Consider the following 13,262-nt stretch of genomic DNA (forward strand, 5'->3'; position numbering starts at 1 on the left):
CTTCACACATACAAACAAAATAAAGCATATGTTTGCATCAGATGACAACACCATAGTTTCCATTAATGAAAACAGATGTAAAACTGTTCATATTTTGGTTGGTAGCAGACAACTGTGTGAGGAAATCCCAGTAAAGAATAGGCCCCACAGTGGATCCAGCTACAGGCCACGTGAGGCCACGTGAGGAGAAAACAGCAGCTGTGCTTGGATGCTGAATGTGCCTGTTAGTTTTGGAGGTAGCCTATCACTGAAGTCAAACACAAATCAGGACTGTTGGTTGTTGAAACAGGCATTTGTTCAGCCCTTGTTCTGTAATTGTACGCTGCTACAACTTCTCAGTCTCAACCAAAACATCACATAATAAAAAGCAAATGCCAACAAAGGGCTAAACATGAGATAATCTAAATAATAATACTAATAATTCTAAGAAAACAAATAGAAATATCATCCCAGCCCTGAAAAACAGGTTATCTCTAGCACCTGAAGCTGACATTAAATGGCAGTATTGCACTTTGCAGCATCAAACGTGAAATGCACCAAAAAGTTGCAGACTAAGCTCAACACTTTCGAGGTTCCAGTAGGTGAGATGACACATTCACAGATACAGCTCTGATGGAGATGCTATGGTTTGTTGTCCTTGCCACAGGCAGTCGATCAAATGGAAATCAGGCAGCCCGAGCTCCGGAGACATGCATGGTGAGTGAATGGCAGCTGTCAATCAAACAAGGCTTTCTATTTGTAACTGCCAATGTGGAAGTGACCTGGTGCCAAACAGCCTTTGCAAATAATTTATCTGAGTTTGATTTAACCTGCTGAAGAATCTGAGTGGGACGAAGAACAAGGCAGAATCACAACCAAGGTGATCCTAAGTGTTCTATAGTAAATAAATCAATGAGCCATATATTATGAAACTGAATTTCATCCTGTTTCTTTTTCCAACCACAGAGATTACTGCAGATTAATATCACCCAAGGCATTTATTTTAAACTTTTAACATCCTGGGATAATGTCTCCTGATTTTTTGATCACAAATTTTAAAATAAATTATCTTAAATATGCCAAATCCATTATATTGTCCTAAAACACCCAGGATAAAGCTGCATGTCCGGGTAAAAATTAAATGTAGAGCTCATCAGTACTAAGCATGGCAGGAAAAAAACGTACTGTTCTAACATAACATCGTCTGGCAGCCTAGCTCATGTACTTGCTCATATATTTAAAAAGTATGTTTTGACTTTTAACATTACATCAAAGGGCTTTTAGGATTAGGATGAAATAAAGTATCTAGCAAACAGTTAAAGGTAAAAGGAGCTGCTGATATGTGGTAACATCCAGGACCAGCTTCCACATACCATGGATGTGTCAGTCCTGAATAACCATTAACCCCACAAACCAATGTAGTTAGTTAATGATATGCTAACTCTTTTCCCTGTAACTAGTGCTAGGTTACCATGTAGATAGTTAAGAAGTTAGCATCATTTCATAAGGTCTTACTTATTTAATATTGAACACTTAGACAGGCTGTCAGTCCCTGAAAAGTTCTGTATATGAAAAAAAAAAGTATTCACAAATGCTATTCAGCACAGGTTTGGATCCAAACCATATGAATATATCTCCATCTGCAGCAGGATGCTGAGTCACTCGGATACAGGCTAAGTAGGAAAGTATAGAATAAACTGAATGGAAATGGAAATGACGGGGCAATATGGTCATAGGGCGGTCATTAAAAACCTACAGCTAACAGCATACATGTCATAAGTCCATCTGATGTGCATGCTAAGATCACAGAGAAGGCTGATACTCCCTGAGTCGTACTCATGCCCTGCGACAGCAGCCTCGGGTGAATTAATAACAGGGAATGTGAAATTGATGGTATCATTCCAGCCTAAGCAGAGCCGTGTCGAGGCAAAGTGCTGATGAAAATACTTCCCATCAGAGGCTCGAGGAAGATAAGGATGATGAACGCGCAGGTCACATGCCCCTCTATAACAGAGGAGAGCATGGAGGAAGGACCTTTAGCCAAGCACATGAGGGTCAAGTACAGGAAGGTCTTAGGTGGACGACGAGATGGGAATGTGTCCCAGGCGCAACCCGTGAACACTGCAAAATACACACCCGTCCACACAAGTAATTTCACTCCACATACTGCATTGCCTTACAGTCGTTTCAAGGGAAAATACACCTGCTGAACACCACAGCTGATAGTGATGCATCTTGTAATTCTTTAGGTTCAGGTTGAACTTAACAAATTCATATTTACTTTTCTGAAACAAACTCTGTTTTTTTAAAAATGTTTTTTACTCTTTTCTGTGAAAGACGTAAGACTGAATATGTGAGGAAATGACTTGTTTTTGCAGTGGGAGTCATGTATGTTTTCTCTCGCACATACATACACACAGAGAATGACACAGACAAGCAAGGTGAGAGAGATAGAGGAGGCATTACCCCATGAAGCTCCTTCACAACGATCCCAGCACAGAAACAGGGAGAGGATCATGTCAATAAACACACAGCACAATAGCACAACACACACACATAGACACTACTGACTCACAAATATAACGCAACAATAGAACTGTCACATAAAAGACTGTCACCTAAAAACACCATACTGATGATTATATTTTAGTCTTCTGACTGGGCTCTGTGGGTTGACAGTGTCATCCTTGTGGATCCATACGATGACGTTTACATAACGCAAGCTCAGCCATCCAACCTGGGATGAGTCCATCAATATGACTCTCATAAAAAAAAGGGATGTTCACTAATTACTGGATCCACTAACGTTCAGCATCTGGTTGAACTGGCAGGGTAGCAGACGGACAGGGTCCCACATGTTTACAGAACTTGACTTGTAAGACATAATCACTTTGAACAAGCTTTGCCAAAAGATGAGCTCACCTTCCTCTACTGTTTAATTACCTTCTGGTTTACAGTTTAAACACACTGGTCCTTTTTCCTCTATTGAACATGTGGCAGACTAAAAGCTGCACCACAGGTTTCTGCCCCCCCCCGCCCCCCACCGTCCAAACATACTCCAATATTTCTCACTGAGGTTTGGTTTAAATTGTATATCATACCTGACAAACCAGATCCAGCACATCTGATAATCAGGATTAACAACTTACAAACTGGAGACGACTCATTTTATGACAGAAGGGTAGGAGTTTTTGAACTTACGAAAAAGCAAAAGCCACCAGCGCCCCACTGACCACTATGAAGTCCAGAATGTTCCACAGGTCTCTGAAGTAGGATCCAGGATGAAGCAGCAGGCCCAAGTCCACCATCTAAACCAAAAACACCACTGTTATGTCGTTTTATTCATTGTTTAATTCATTTTATTTTAGGATGTTTAATAGGATTAAATTTCAAATGATTTAAATCACCTTAATTCTGATATGGAACTATGTTATTAGACCTGTACTGGGTGAGTCTGCTATACTACTATAGTGGTTGATGATCACTGATTAGACTTAATAATAATAATAAAAAAAAGTCATAAAGCATTTTAAAATTAATCACATCAGACTTTTAAAGTCTGCTGTAATTAAAGTAAAGGGAGTGGAAGAAGCTAGGCCTAAAGGTGCTGTGGGACGGGGTGAAGCAGAGGCTGTCAGCCTGCAGAGGGCAGAGAACAGGCGCAGAGGGAGAACGAAAGGAGCAACTTTCCTTGTGAGAATCCTTTCAAGCACACTGGAGGACAAGAGGTGTGGGAAGCTGGAAATTACCGTGTCGTACAGCAAAGGCAGTCCCATTAGGATCACCCAGCTGTGTTCCTGGCCCTGCCTTCTGTGAGGTGACAGAGGTCATCAGAACGGATGTAGAGGGGAAAATTTTCTTTTCTGTCATGGCCAAGAGGATGAACAGATCCAGAGGGCCAAGAGCTGGATTTTAAAAATGCATATGGCTTTGTTCCCCAGCAACGTTGCTCTGGAATTTTTCGACATGCCTGTCTGAATCAGAGGCTTGGTAGTGAAATGCTTCAAGGATGTTTGAATGTGCTGTTCCCTCCAAGATTCCACCACAAGCTGGCCACAGCCAGAAGTAGGCATCACAGACAGATTGTTGGAGGAGCGAAACTACCATCAGGACAAAGGCTTCTGCCACTGAGACGCTATATGGACAACATCACAAGCGTACTCCAGAAATCAGGATGCACATCATGACTGCTGAAGAGGCTAGATAAGCTTGTGATGCGCTGGAAAGAAGATCAAGCCCTTCAAGACGCAAAGTCTGTTTATCCGAAAAGGGATCAGAAGAGATGACATATTTTGCAGGTGGGGAAGAGATTCTCGGACAGGGAGACGGGGAGAGTAGCTCAGAGACAGATTTCAGATGGCCTTTCAAGTATCAACCAGAGCCAGCACCCTGGCAAGTATGAAGTATGGTGTTACCAATTCAATGTGCATTTCATTTTAAAATGAAAGAGGTCAAGCAGGCTGGAGGATGCTGTGAGGAATGATGGACAGCCCAGCTGTCTCCAGCACATCCTGTCAGGATGTATGACGGCAGTATGTTGAGGAAACTGGCTGAAGTGATTGAGACATGCAGGCAGAACCAAACAGCAGACCTTCCTCTTCAGCCAAGCATCTCATTCAGTTCATCAGGTCTGCTGAGAGTGCCAAAGGCCTCTGCCTAAGAGAATCAGCAAGACTCCTCACACCTGGGAAAGCAGCTCCAGTTACTGAGGGAGATAACTGGCCCAACACAGAAGTCATGATGCCATGGGAGGAGGGGTTAGAGGCTGCCGATGAGCGAAAGCACTCAAAGTACTCTGGCCTGGCAACCGAGTGTAGAGAGGCTGGATGTTGGGCCTTCCTTCACCCTGAGGAGGCGGGATGCTGGGATTTGTCAACTTCTCAACATCTAGAGTTCTCAGTGAAATGGGAGTGACAGGGAAAAAGCACTGATAAGCTATTCAAGATCTGGCGGAAGAGGCCGTGAAGGGCAGCTTTTGGGTGTAGCTCAGGCAGAAGCATAGGAGTAGGGGCCCAGGAAACACCGTGGGTATCAGCAGGGGGGTGGCAGGGAGATGTACTGGGGTTAAAGGAGAGAAACATTTAACATTTATAAAGTGTTCATTTTGAACTACCAATGGGTTTAAACACCACTGTGTTAGAGTAATCAGTGACACACAGTAAATGATGATGATTTTAGATGAAAATACAGTGGATTATCAATAAAAAAAGGTAATGCATCCTGATCCCCTGAGTGCACTATAATTGTCACAGTGACGTAAGGTCCTGGCACTGACTGCCTCCCCGTCCTCTCCTCATTCATCACTTCAGTCTGTAGACAGTTTAACTCAAGAGGACGAAAAGTGCAGTGAAAGACAAAGAGACACTGAGGTTATTTCTCTTTTAATGGTGCATGTACATGCTTACCTTTATCACCATTTCAAAAGTGAAAACACCAGTGAAGGCGTAGTCCAGATATTTGAGCACCTGCAGAAACAGAGACTGCATTAGCACTGCATAATGTATATGTACATATGTATAGGTGTGGAATAATCAAGTGTATAATATGCATGTAGTGTGTATTTGAGTGTATGTTTATGTGCACTGTGTCTCACATTGTTGCGAGGGGCATTTGTCCAGACAGGGTCCTCTGCTGCTAAAGCGATGCTGCTCATAGCTATGACAACCAGGATGGACATCTCAAAATAACGCAGGGTCACAATGTAGTGACACAACCGCCTCACCCTGCGGAGAAGAAGGCAGGGAAAGACAGACGGGAGACAGGGAGACCAACAGTCAACAGGAGACACAGATTTAACAAAGGTTGAACTGTGGCAGCAGCTTCTGTTTCCTCACCATTTATTATTAAAGTCTAAAGTTATTAAGTCTAAATCTTAGGCTTTAAATAAAGCCAGGATCTCAGTCACCTCATCAAGGAAAATGTTTAACAAAGACAAAACCAAGTTCTCATAATGACACCAAACTGAGCACATCCTTGCTTTTTCATTCACTTGTCAAACAAGTGAAGAAATACCAGGATGTTTACTATACACAAGCACTGGAGGAATATACGATGGAAATCATGATGCAGATTAATCATTTAAATGTTTCAACAATACCGTATGAATGAAATGAATTGAAACACTGGCTTACAAGAGGCCACAGCCATGAATATAACCTCTCATCTGACTGTGTCGATATAACTAGATGCTGTCACTCTGACTTCATAAATAAAGGTCATCTAAATCAGCAGAGAGCAAGTTTATAGATATGAAATAAAAGAGCTGCCCAGTCTCTGAAGGATCCGACTTCCATCACATACTGGAGGTTCTACAACAAAAAGTGAGTGGACAAACAAGGCTGAGGGGACTCACGGATTGGTCTGTCCAAAGATGAACATAGAACTGTAAGGCAGGATGGGTTTGGGACCACTTTGACCGAGGTCCTCCAGGGTCTTCTCATTCATGGGCATTGTCTCACAGTCAATACTGTTCACTGGGAAGACAGACAGTTCAATTGCAGCAACAATCTGAGAACATGGTGGTATTGAACAGAGTGGAACAGAAATTAGATCTCTTCTTTGTCCTCTTCTAGAGCCCGTACACAGCCCGTAGGCTCTTTACCATTAACATTTAACCAAACACAGGCTGTCACAGATACATGAGCAAATCAAAATTCTTTGCGATGGGAGTTGTCAGTCTCCAGTGACCTGCTGTCACATGTTTTGGTCATGTATCAGGATCAAGGTGCCAACCACAGACAATAATGTTCCCAGTTCACATCCAGTCCTGTGTTGCATGTTGCTCCCCATTTTTCTTTCCCTCATTTCCTGCTATCTCTATACTGACTGATAAAAATTTATTTAATATAAAGATCCTATTCTTTTCTATGGGGACCATTTTTCATATAAGCAAGAAACTGGTCATCTGAAATGGATAAACTCAACTTTTTGTGGTTTATTTCCAGTCCAATTTAATTTTACTATTATTACTATACTAGTTTTATTCATTTAATCTTTTTTGTCAACTCGCCATATACATTTTTATTTTTGCCTTTTAGGATTTCAGTGTACAGAGAGCTGTACACCACACAGTTTAACACCTGAATGCCAAAGAGGTGCAATATGATTGGCCCAGACGCCAACTCCAGGTCTGTTACAGTCCGAGGCTGGAGCAGATCCTGTCAGTGTGTGAGCTGCATGAGGGCGTCTCAACCTTCCCAGGTGTACAAACACATGAGTAATTAAGCCCTCTGTTTGGTCTCAGCATGCTGGTATCCCCAACATGGTGTTCCTTTGGCTCAGAGGAGTATTTCTTTTTGTTTTTCTTTTTTTGCAATTTTCTTTTCCCATTTTATTTCTCATGTCTTTAAAACTTGAATTGATTCGATAGAAATCAGAAAAAATAATTTCCTAAGGCCAAATATTCAATCACTATTCAATCTCTATGAAAGGGAAAAGACCTGATGAATATCTACATCTGTCTAATCTGTATTTGAATTCTCTGTGAACTGTTCTTGTTTTAACTGTGGCTATGAATAAACCTTCGAGTATTCTGAGTCACATTATATGTGCGGCTTGATACTGACTTTGTATGAGGGTGGTCTCTCCAGGTGGGGAGGTGATAGTCACAGGAGGAATTTGGATGGAGCTTCGGCCAGTTCGTTGGACATTCCGCTGGTTGTCTGAGTCCTCTGGTCCGTCAGGAGGCCAGTTGGCCCCCTTAGAGTCCTGCTGAGGGGAGATGGCTAGGGACTCCCCCTCTGAGTCACCAAACCTGTCCCTAGAACAGAGACAGGAGTTTAGATATTAATATACAGAATATTCTCAAATAACATCCCATTCTTAAGTCCCTTCAGGGAAGAAATGACTGTGCTACTTGTCACCACTGTCAGTGACATTTAGTTTGGCTGAATAAAAGCTGTTGGATCTGGATAAACATTTACAGAGCAGGAGCAACACCATTTTGTCACCTCCCCCGCCAAGCCTGCAGTCTCCCTTTCCCTGTGTATGGAGACAGGTCTGCTGGACTCAGAGCAGAACCCACCACCAGCTGCATCCCATCCTGCAATCAAGACTTCCACAAAGACCCAGCTCTGCCACTACCACCATGGTACCACTCTAATATATATTTTGCTTGTTGCCTTGTTGCTTAATCTGTTCTCCTCTTCCTGCAGTCCTGTCTGCCCCTGTCTCCAGCGGCCCAGCTTCCCATTGTCTGGACACTCTGGTGGGTTCAGCCCTGGCTTTTCCGCGAAGCCACCAGCCCAGTCCCACACGCTCCCAGCCATCCCCTCTGGCTCAAATCCCATCCCTTTAACCCTGCAATAAATACTCTTCTATTCCGCTCCAGTCTCCTCTCCTCCCTGTGTTGTGCACTTGGCTGGAAATTGTCCATAACTCATTCACGATCTGTCCAATCATCATAAATCTTGGTAGATATTTTCAGACTGGATTTGGGAGTAGGCCTACCAAAGCATCCTGAGCCTCACTGATAGTGGACGCCACAGATACCAAAAACATGTATCTCAAAACCTGGAGGACAGGTAGTAACAAAAATCAGGAGTAACATGTTGTGTGGTGCATGTGGGCGTGGTCCATGACTGTTACCAAAGAAAAAAAACAAAACAAAAACAGATATTAAATGAATATTGAATGAATTCTTCACCACTAATCAGCTACAGCATGACAGAAACTACAACTGGCTTAAATGAGCTTAGAGCCCTACAAAGTCTGTTCAGAGGAAAGAGTGCTGACTGTGTGGTAGCTTTGATTTTTCAATCCTTTTTACCTGTGACCATGAGTCTTCTCTCTTTCGTTGGACTCCTCTCCCTCAACTGTGGATTGGCCCCTGGATCCATGAGTCCGATGTCTCCTCCTCTCTCCATTGGCGCCGCTGTCTCCCCTGGAACTCCTGTCCCCATCCCTGTGAGAAGAACGTCCATCTTTGTGCCGGGATCTTCGCTCTCCCCTCCCTCCACTGTTCACTGTCCCGTTGCCCCCTCGGGACTGCCGGTGTGAGTGATGATGGCGATGCTCTCTCTCGCTCGTGACTCCTCCACCTCCGCTGTCATCCACCGAGCTCTGATGGTGATGCCTCCTGCCTCCCTCTCGGCTGCGGGATCTCTCGCTCTTCCCCTCTTTGCCCCGACTGCCATCATAATCTTTGGAGCGACTGTGATGGACGTGGTGTCTCCCACCAGTGTCACCGTTATCATTTGTCTCCTCTTTATTTCTGGTGCGGCCCCTGTCTCTGTGGCGGTGGTGGCGACGAGGCTGGTGAGGCACAGGAGGGTCGGCGGCAGTTTCACCCTCCTCTGGCATGCAGGGCTTATGATGGTGGTGCTGGTGGCCGCCCAGCATAGGCCCGTCGCAGGGCTCGACAAGCAGTGGCCGGTCATGGTGGGTCTTGTGGGGGGCCGAGGACAGACGGAGGCGCTCCTCAGGCTCCAGTTCACTGTACAGGGCCTCACAGCTCGCCCGGTTCTGCCTCCTCAGCTGGTTGGCCCTCTGCTCCCACACCGACATTGTCTTCATTGACTTCTGCTGCTCCTTACTAAGGGAGGGGCAGAAGAAACAGACAAATCACAACCACTGAAAACATTGACACCACAATACAAAATCCCATGTAAATTATTTACCAATGCCTCTACTTTGATATCGGTGACAGAGTTTTTTCACAACACTTGTCTTTTCTACAAAGGATTTAAGCATTTCCAATGGATACACTGGCAGGCATGGTTTTCTGTTGAGTTGTGACACATTCAGTATGTATGTACTTTATACTTCATGGCACATAAAACCTGCAGTATATTTCATTTTATATATATATGGCACACATAGTCCCTACATGCTTGAATGATTTACAGTATGAACAAGGTGCAATGGAGCTTTCAACACAGCAAACCACTGCGTTCACTTATCACAGTTGTACTGTGGAGAGGGCTCATCCATGGATATGTCTGAACAAAGGCCAAGCATGGCCACATAACCATGCTGTGACATGAAACACCTTTTTTTTTCTGTCAATGTCTGTGTAATACAGCACTGTGGAATGGCTGAATGCATGCACTGTTGACTCTGTGTGAACTTTTAACAGTGCTATCTCTTCACATTATTTTACAGTTGGAAAATGACATGTAACCATGCCATCTCCGAACGTGGCATTGGGTCAAATAAGTCAGATTATAAGGACAAAATGTAACTTTAGTCCATGCTTTCAATGCTCCATCATCCTGCCGTTACATTCTTCATACTCACCTTCTACATATGTAAAACTATGTAACACACTGCACTGTGATCCTGCTAAGAGGGTAGATGGACAACATGGGACTGGACTCACTGAATGAACGGGAAAGCCCGTAACATGGTGTGTATGACAGCAATGCAGGGCAGGTCTGTTTTATTTATGTGGTCTTGCTTTCAAAGGATGTAAATAATGAGAAAATGATTATGTATGTTTTTACGTATGTAATCATCATCATCATCATCACCATCATCCACCACCTTGCTAGCAGGCGGCTGGGTTTACCTCAGGAAGTGATGGACTGGGGTGCAGACATAACTCCTACAAACACATAAAGGGAGCAACATTGAAACAAACAGAGGGAGAGAAGGAATTTCAAAGGGACAGAAACAAGTTACAGACAAAAGCACAGAGGGAGCAAATAAGCTTCAGGAAACTGACGAGGGGAGAAACGTGTACAGTAGAGATGCAAAATTATACAAAAACTCCAACTTAAATTGTTTGTGCTGAGAGGGAGCAGGGTAATAATGGGGGGCAGGAGATAAAAATACTGAACTCTGAATGCAAACTTGTGCCGTTACAGTGGAAAAGAGCTGTGTAATGTTTGGCTTGACTGATCTGATTGATCGTTTATAGCATTAGTTCACTATGGGATCTGCCTCCATTGCACTGAAGTAAACTATAGTTTTGCATAGTCTTTGTCGCAATGCAAGAGGCGCATGGGAGCATATCCCACACTGAGACATCGCACTCAAACTACTCATAGAACCAGGGTTGCACAAGTAACTGAAGAATGTGTATATATGTGCTACTAGCTGTCATTATTTATACAAATGAAATTACAGAACAAACAAATACTGAAAATAGTACAAAAATGACAGTTTTATGGCCAATTACAACACTAATTCTGTCTTTCAGCTGTTAGACCCTCAGTATCTGCCAGACCTAAAGCTGCTTTATAATTACAGAGTGAAGATGTGTGATCTGATCTGAGATTAGGGGGGCAAACCCTTTCTTGCTTGCTGGCAACAAATATTGGATATCACAGAATCTGCAGCCTAAAGAAGGAAACTCTTAGCTGCTTATCTCAGTATCACTTACTGAAAGTGCTACAACAATTTTGGAGATAGTCTGGTAAAGTGTATGCAATCTAGTAACGAATTATTGTTACAGTGTAATCTATGTATTTACACATGACCACAGTAGGCGTAAAGACACCTTAGTTGATGGCCAAGTGAAAAGTCACTTGAGAGCTTTCTACCAAATCTTCATGGTTATAAGGTTAATGAGGTTTCATTTAGTGCTTTTGTTGCTTTGAAGATTGTTGCATTTAACAATACAGAATATGGGAAATAACTCAATTTTTTAAAAATTGTTTTCTTATTGTCAACAAATCCAATGAAAAGATTAAAACCAACAGTATGCTAGCTTGTCTCGGTGGCTTTAAGCCTCTAGCTCATTGCTTACTGAAGACGTAAACCTTTAAACCTCACACCTCACAAATATATAATTTCATTTTTTAAAAAGTTTCAGTAATTTCCTCAAATAGCTGGTCACTGTGGTTTTTAGCAAACGTTACTCAATAGTTCATTTGTTGGAGACTGTTTTGGTGCACTAATCTGTATCCGAGGCAGCAGGATGGTGCATGTGGGATTGAGACAAAATAAAAACATTCGTATGAATGTGTGTGTGACCGGGTGAATGTGGCCTGTAGAGTAAAGTGCTCTGAGTGGTCGATAAGATCAAACAAGACAAGAGAAGTGCTACATAAATACTCTCCATTCATTTTCATGGGAATTGTTGACAATATGAAAATTCTATAAAATTTCCCCAGCAGCGTGAGTCCACTAGTGTCACTGTCAGCCGTCAAAGTCCCACATCGTTCTGACTCACCACAAATCACTGTACAAATAAGAATGATAGTAACTGCTATCAAAAGCTGCTGTGTTTCTACTGAGCAGTCCCATTCTTTATCTGTAAAACACAAGCATACAGCTGACACTGCAGTTATAACGTACAACACATATTTACAACCAGCTTGGGCAATGAATCATATCACATACAGAATGAACAGTGATATGTAGCATCTTGAGATTTACAGAAGAAGAAGTGCAGTCAGTGAGAAATCGCTCTGAGACAGAAGGATGTGGATCACAGACAGTCAGATACTACCATCACTGACAAAGACACTTGTGACCCTTGTTGACCACAGGTAAATAATGAAAACACAACACGTGCATGGAAATACTGAAACACACACACACACAGCTCTGTGAGCACAGAAGAGCTGCCACGTTCTTTTGAACAACTCACACAGAAGAAAGACATGATGACACCAGAAGAAGAAAGGGTTTAGCAGCAGAAGAGGAGGAATGAGAGAAGGATCATGAGAGGACTTTAAAAAGTGTATCAGAGAGGTAATAACTCACAGTGAGTTAACGCTGCAGATGGATGAGCTGCTAGAATGCGCGTTACCTCGACTGCGTGTTAGAAAACTGCACATGCACAAAACAAAAATGGGGGAGGGGGGAGGGGACATCATTTAGGATGAAGTCAGGGAAACAGCCAGACACCATTCGACATTTCTCTGTCTTCTCTATGTGACCGTTAGCCCCTCCCATCGCATTTCAATGTAATGGACAGTCAAAGCTCAGAAACACAAAACTGAGACTGAACCTTATTGAATGGTTATAATTAAAATCGCACAACAGCTTCAGTATCTTTGCTTCCTCTGAAAAGCTTTTTGTTAAATATCTGTCCATCCCAGTATCATATATGCTGTATGTCTGTGCCCATGGTTGGTTGTCAGAAATATAATGGGATCTCATGGACGTACTGGCTGTTTAAGAGTGTAAAACATTTCTCATTTCACTTGTGAGTAGTATTTTGTCTGCTGATGTTATGATTCTTCTCCGGGACCCTGCAGAACTCTACAGCAGAGGCCATTTGAGAGGCAGAGAGCGGGGGATCTGCTTTGTGAAGAAAAGACTGTGTGGGTGAGCAGAGTAGCACTGACTTTCACTGGGACATTGACTCTGAGAATGTTAATCAACAGCATGCT

At 42.9% G+C, this 13,262-nt stretch overlaps 1 protein-coding gene across 1 annotated transcript in view; it reads right to left on the minus strand.

Annotated features, from left to right (window-relative positions):
- The window catches only part of LOC121185246 (voltage-dependent N-type calcium channel subunit alpha-1B-like), a 122,995-nt gene that overhangs the window by 39,011 nt on the left and 70,722 nt on the right, over positions 1 to 13,262 (minus strand). Inside the window, exons 19-25 of the mRNA XM_041043316.1 lie at positions 12,631 to 12,696; positions 8,747 to 9,511; positions 7,545 to 7,738; positions 6,332 to 6,452; positions 5,573 to 5,702; positions 5,385 to 5,444; positions 3,181 to 3,287 (exon numbers count right to left, since the gene is read on the minus strand). Of these exons, the coding sequence (XP_040899250.1) occupies positions 3,181 to 3,287; positions 5,385 to 5,444; positions 5,573 to 5,702; positions 6,332 to 6,452; positions 7,545 to 7,738; positions 8,747 to 9,511; positions 12,631 to 12,696 (1,443 nt within the window). The remainder of the gene's footprint in view (positions 1 to 3,180; positions 3,288 to 5,384; positions 5,445 to 5,572; positions 5,703 to 6,331; positions 6,453 to 7,544; positions 7,739 to 8,746; positions 9,512 to 12,630; positions 12,697 to 13,262) is intronic.

Source organism: Toxotes jaculatrix, chromosome 7 (assembly GCF_017976425.1).
Source record: "Toxotes jaculatrix isolate fToxJac2 chromosome 7, fToxJac2.pri, whole genome shotgun sequence".
Lineage (NCBI taxonomy): Eukaryota > Metazoa > Chordata > Actinopteri > Toxotidae > Toxotes > Toxotes jaculatrix.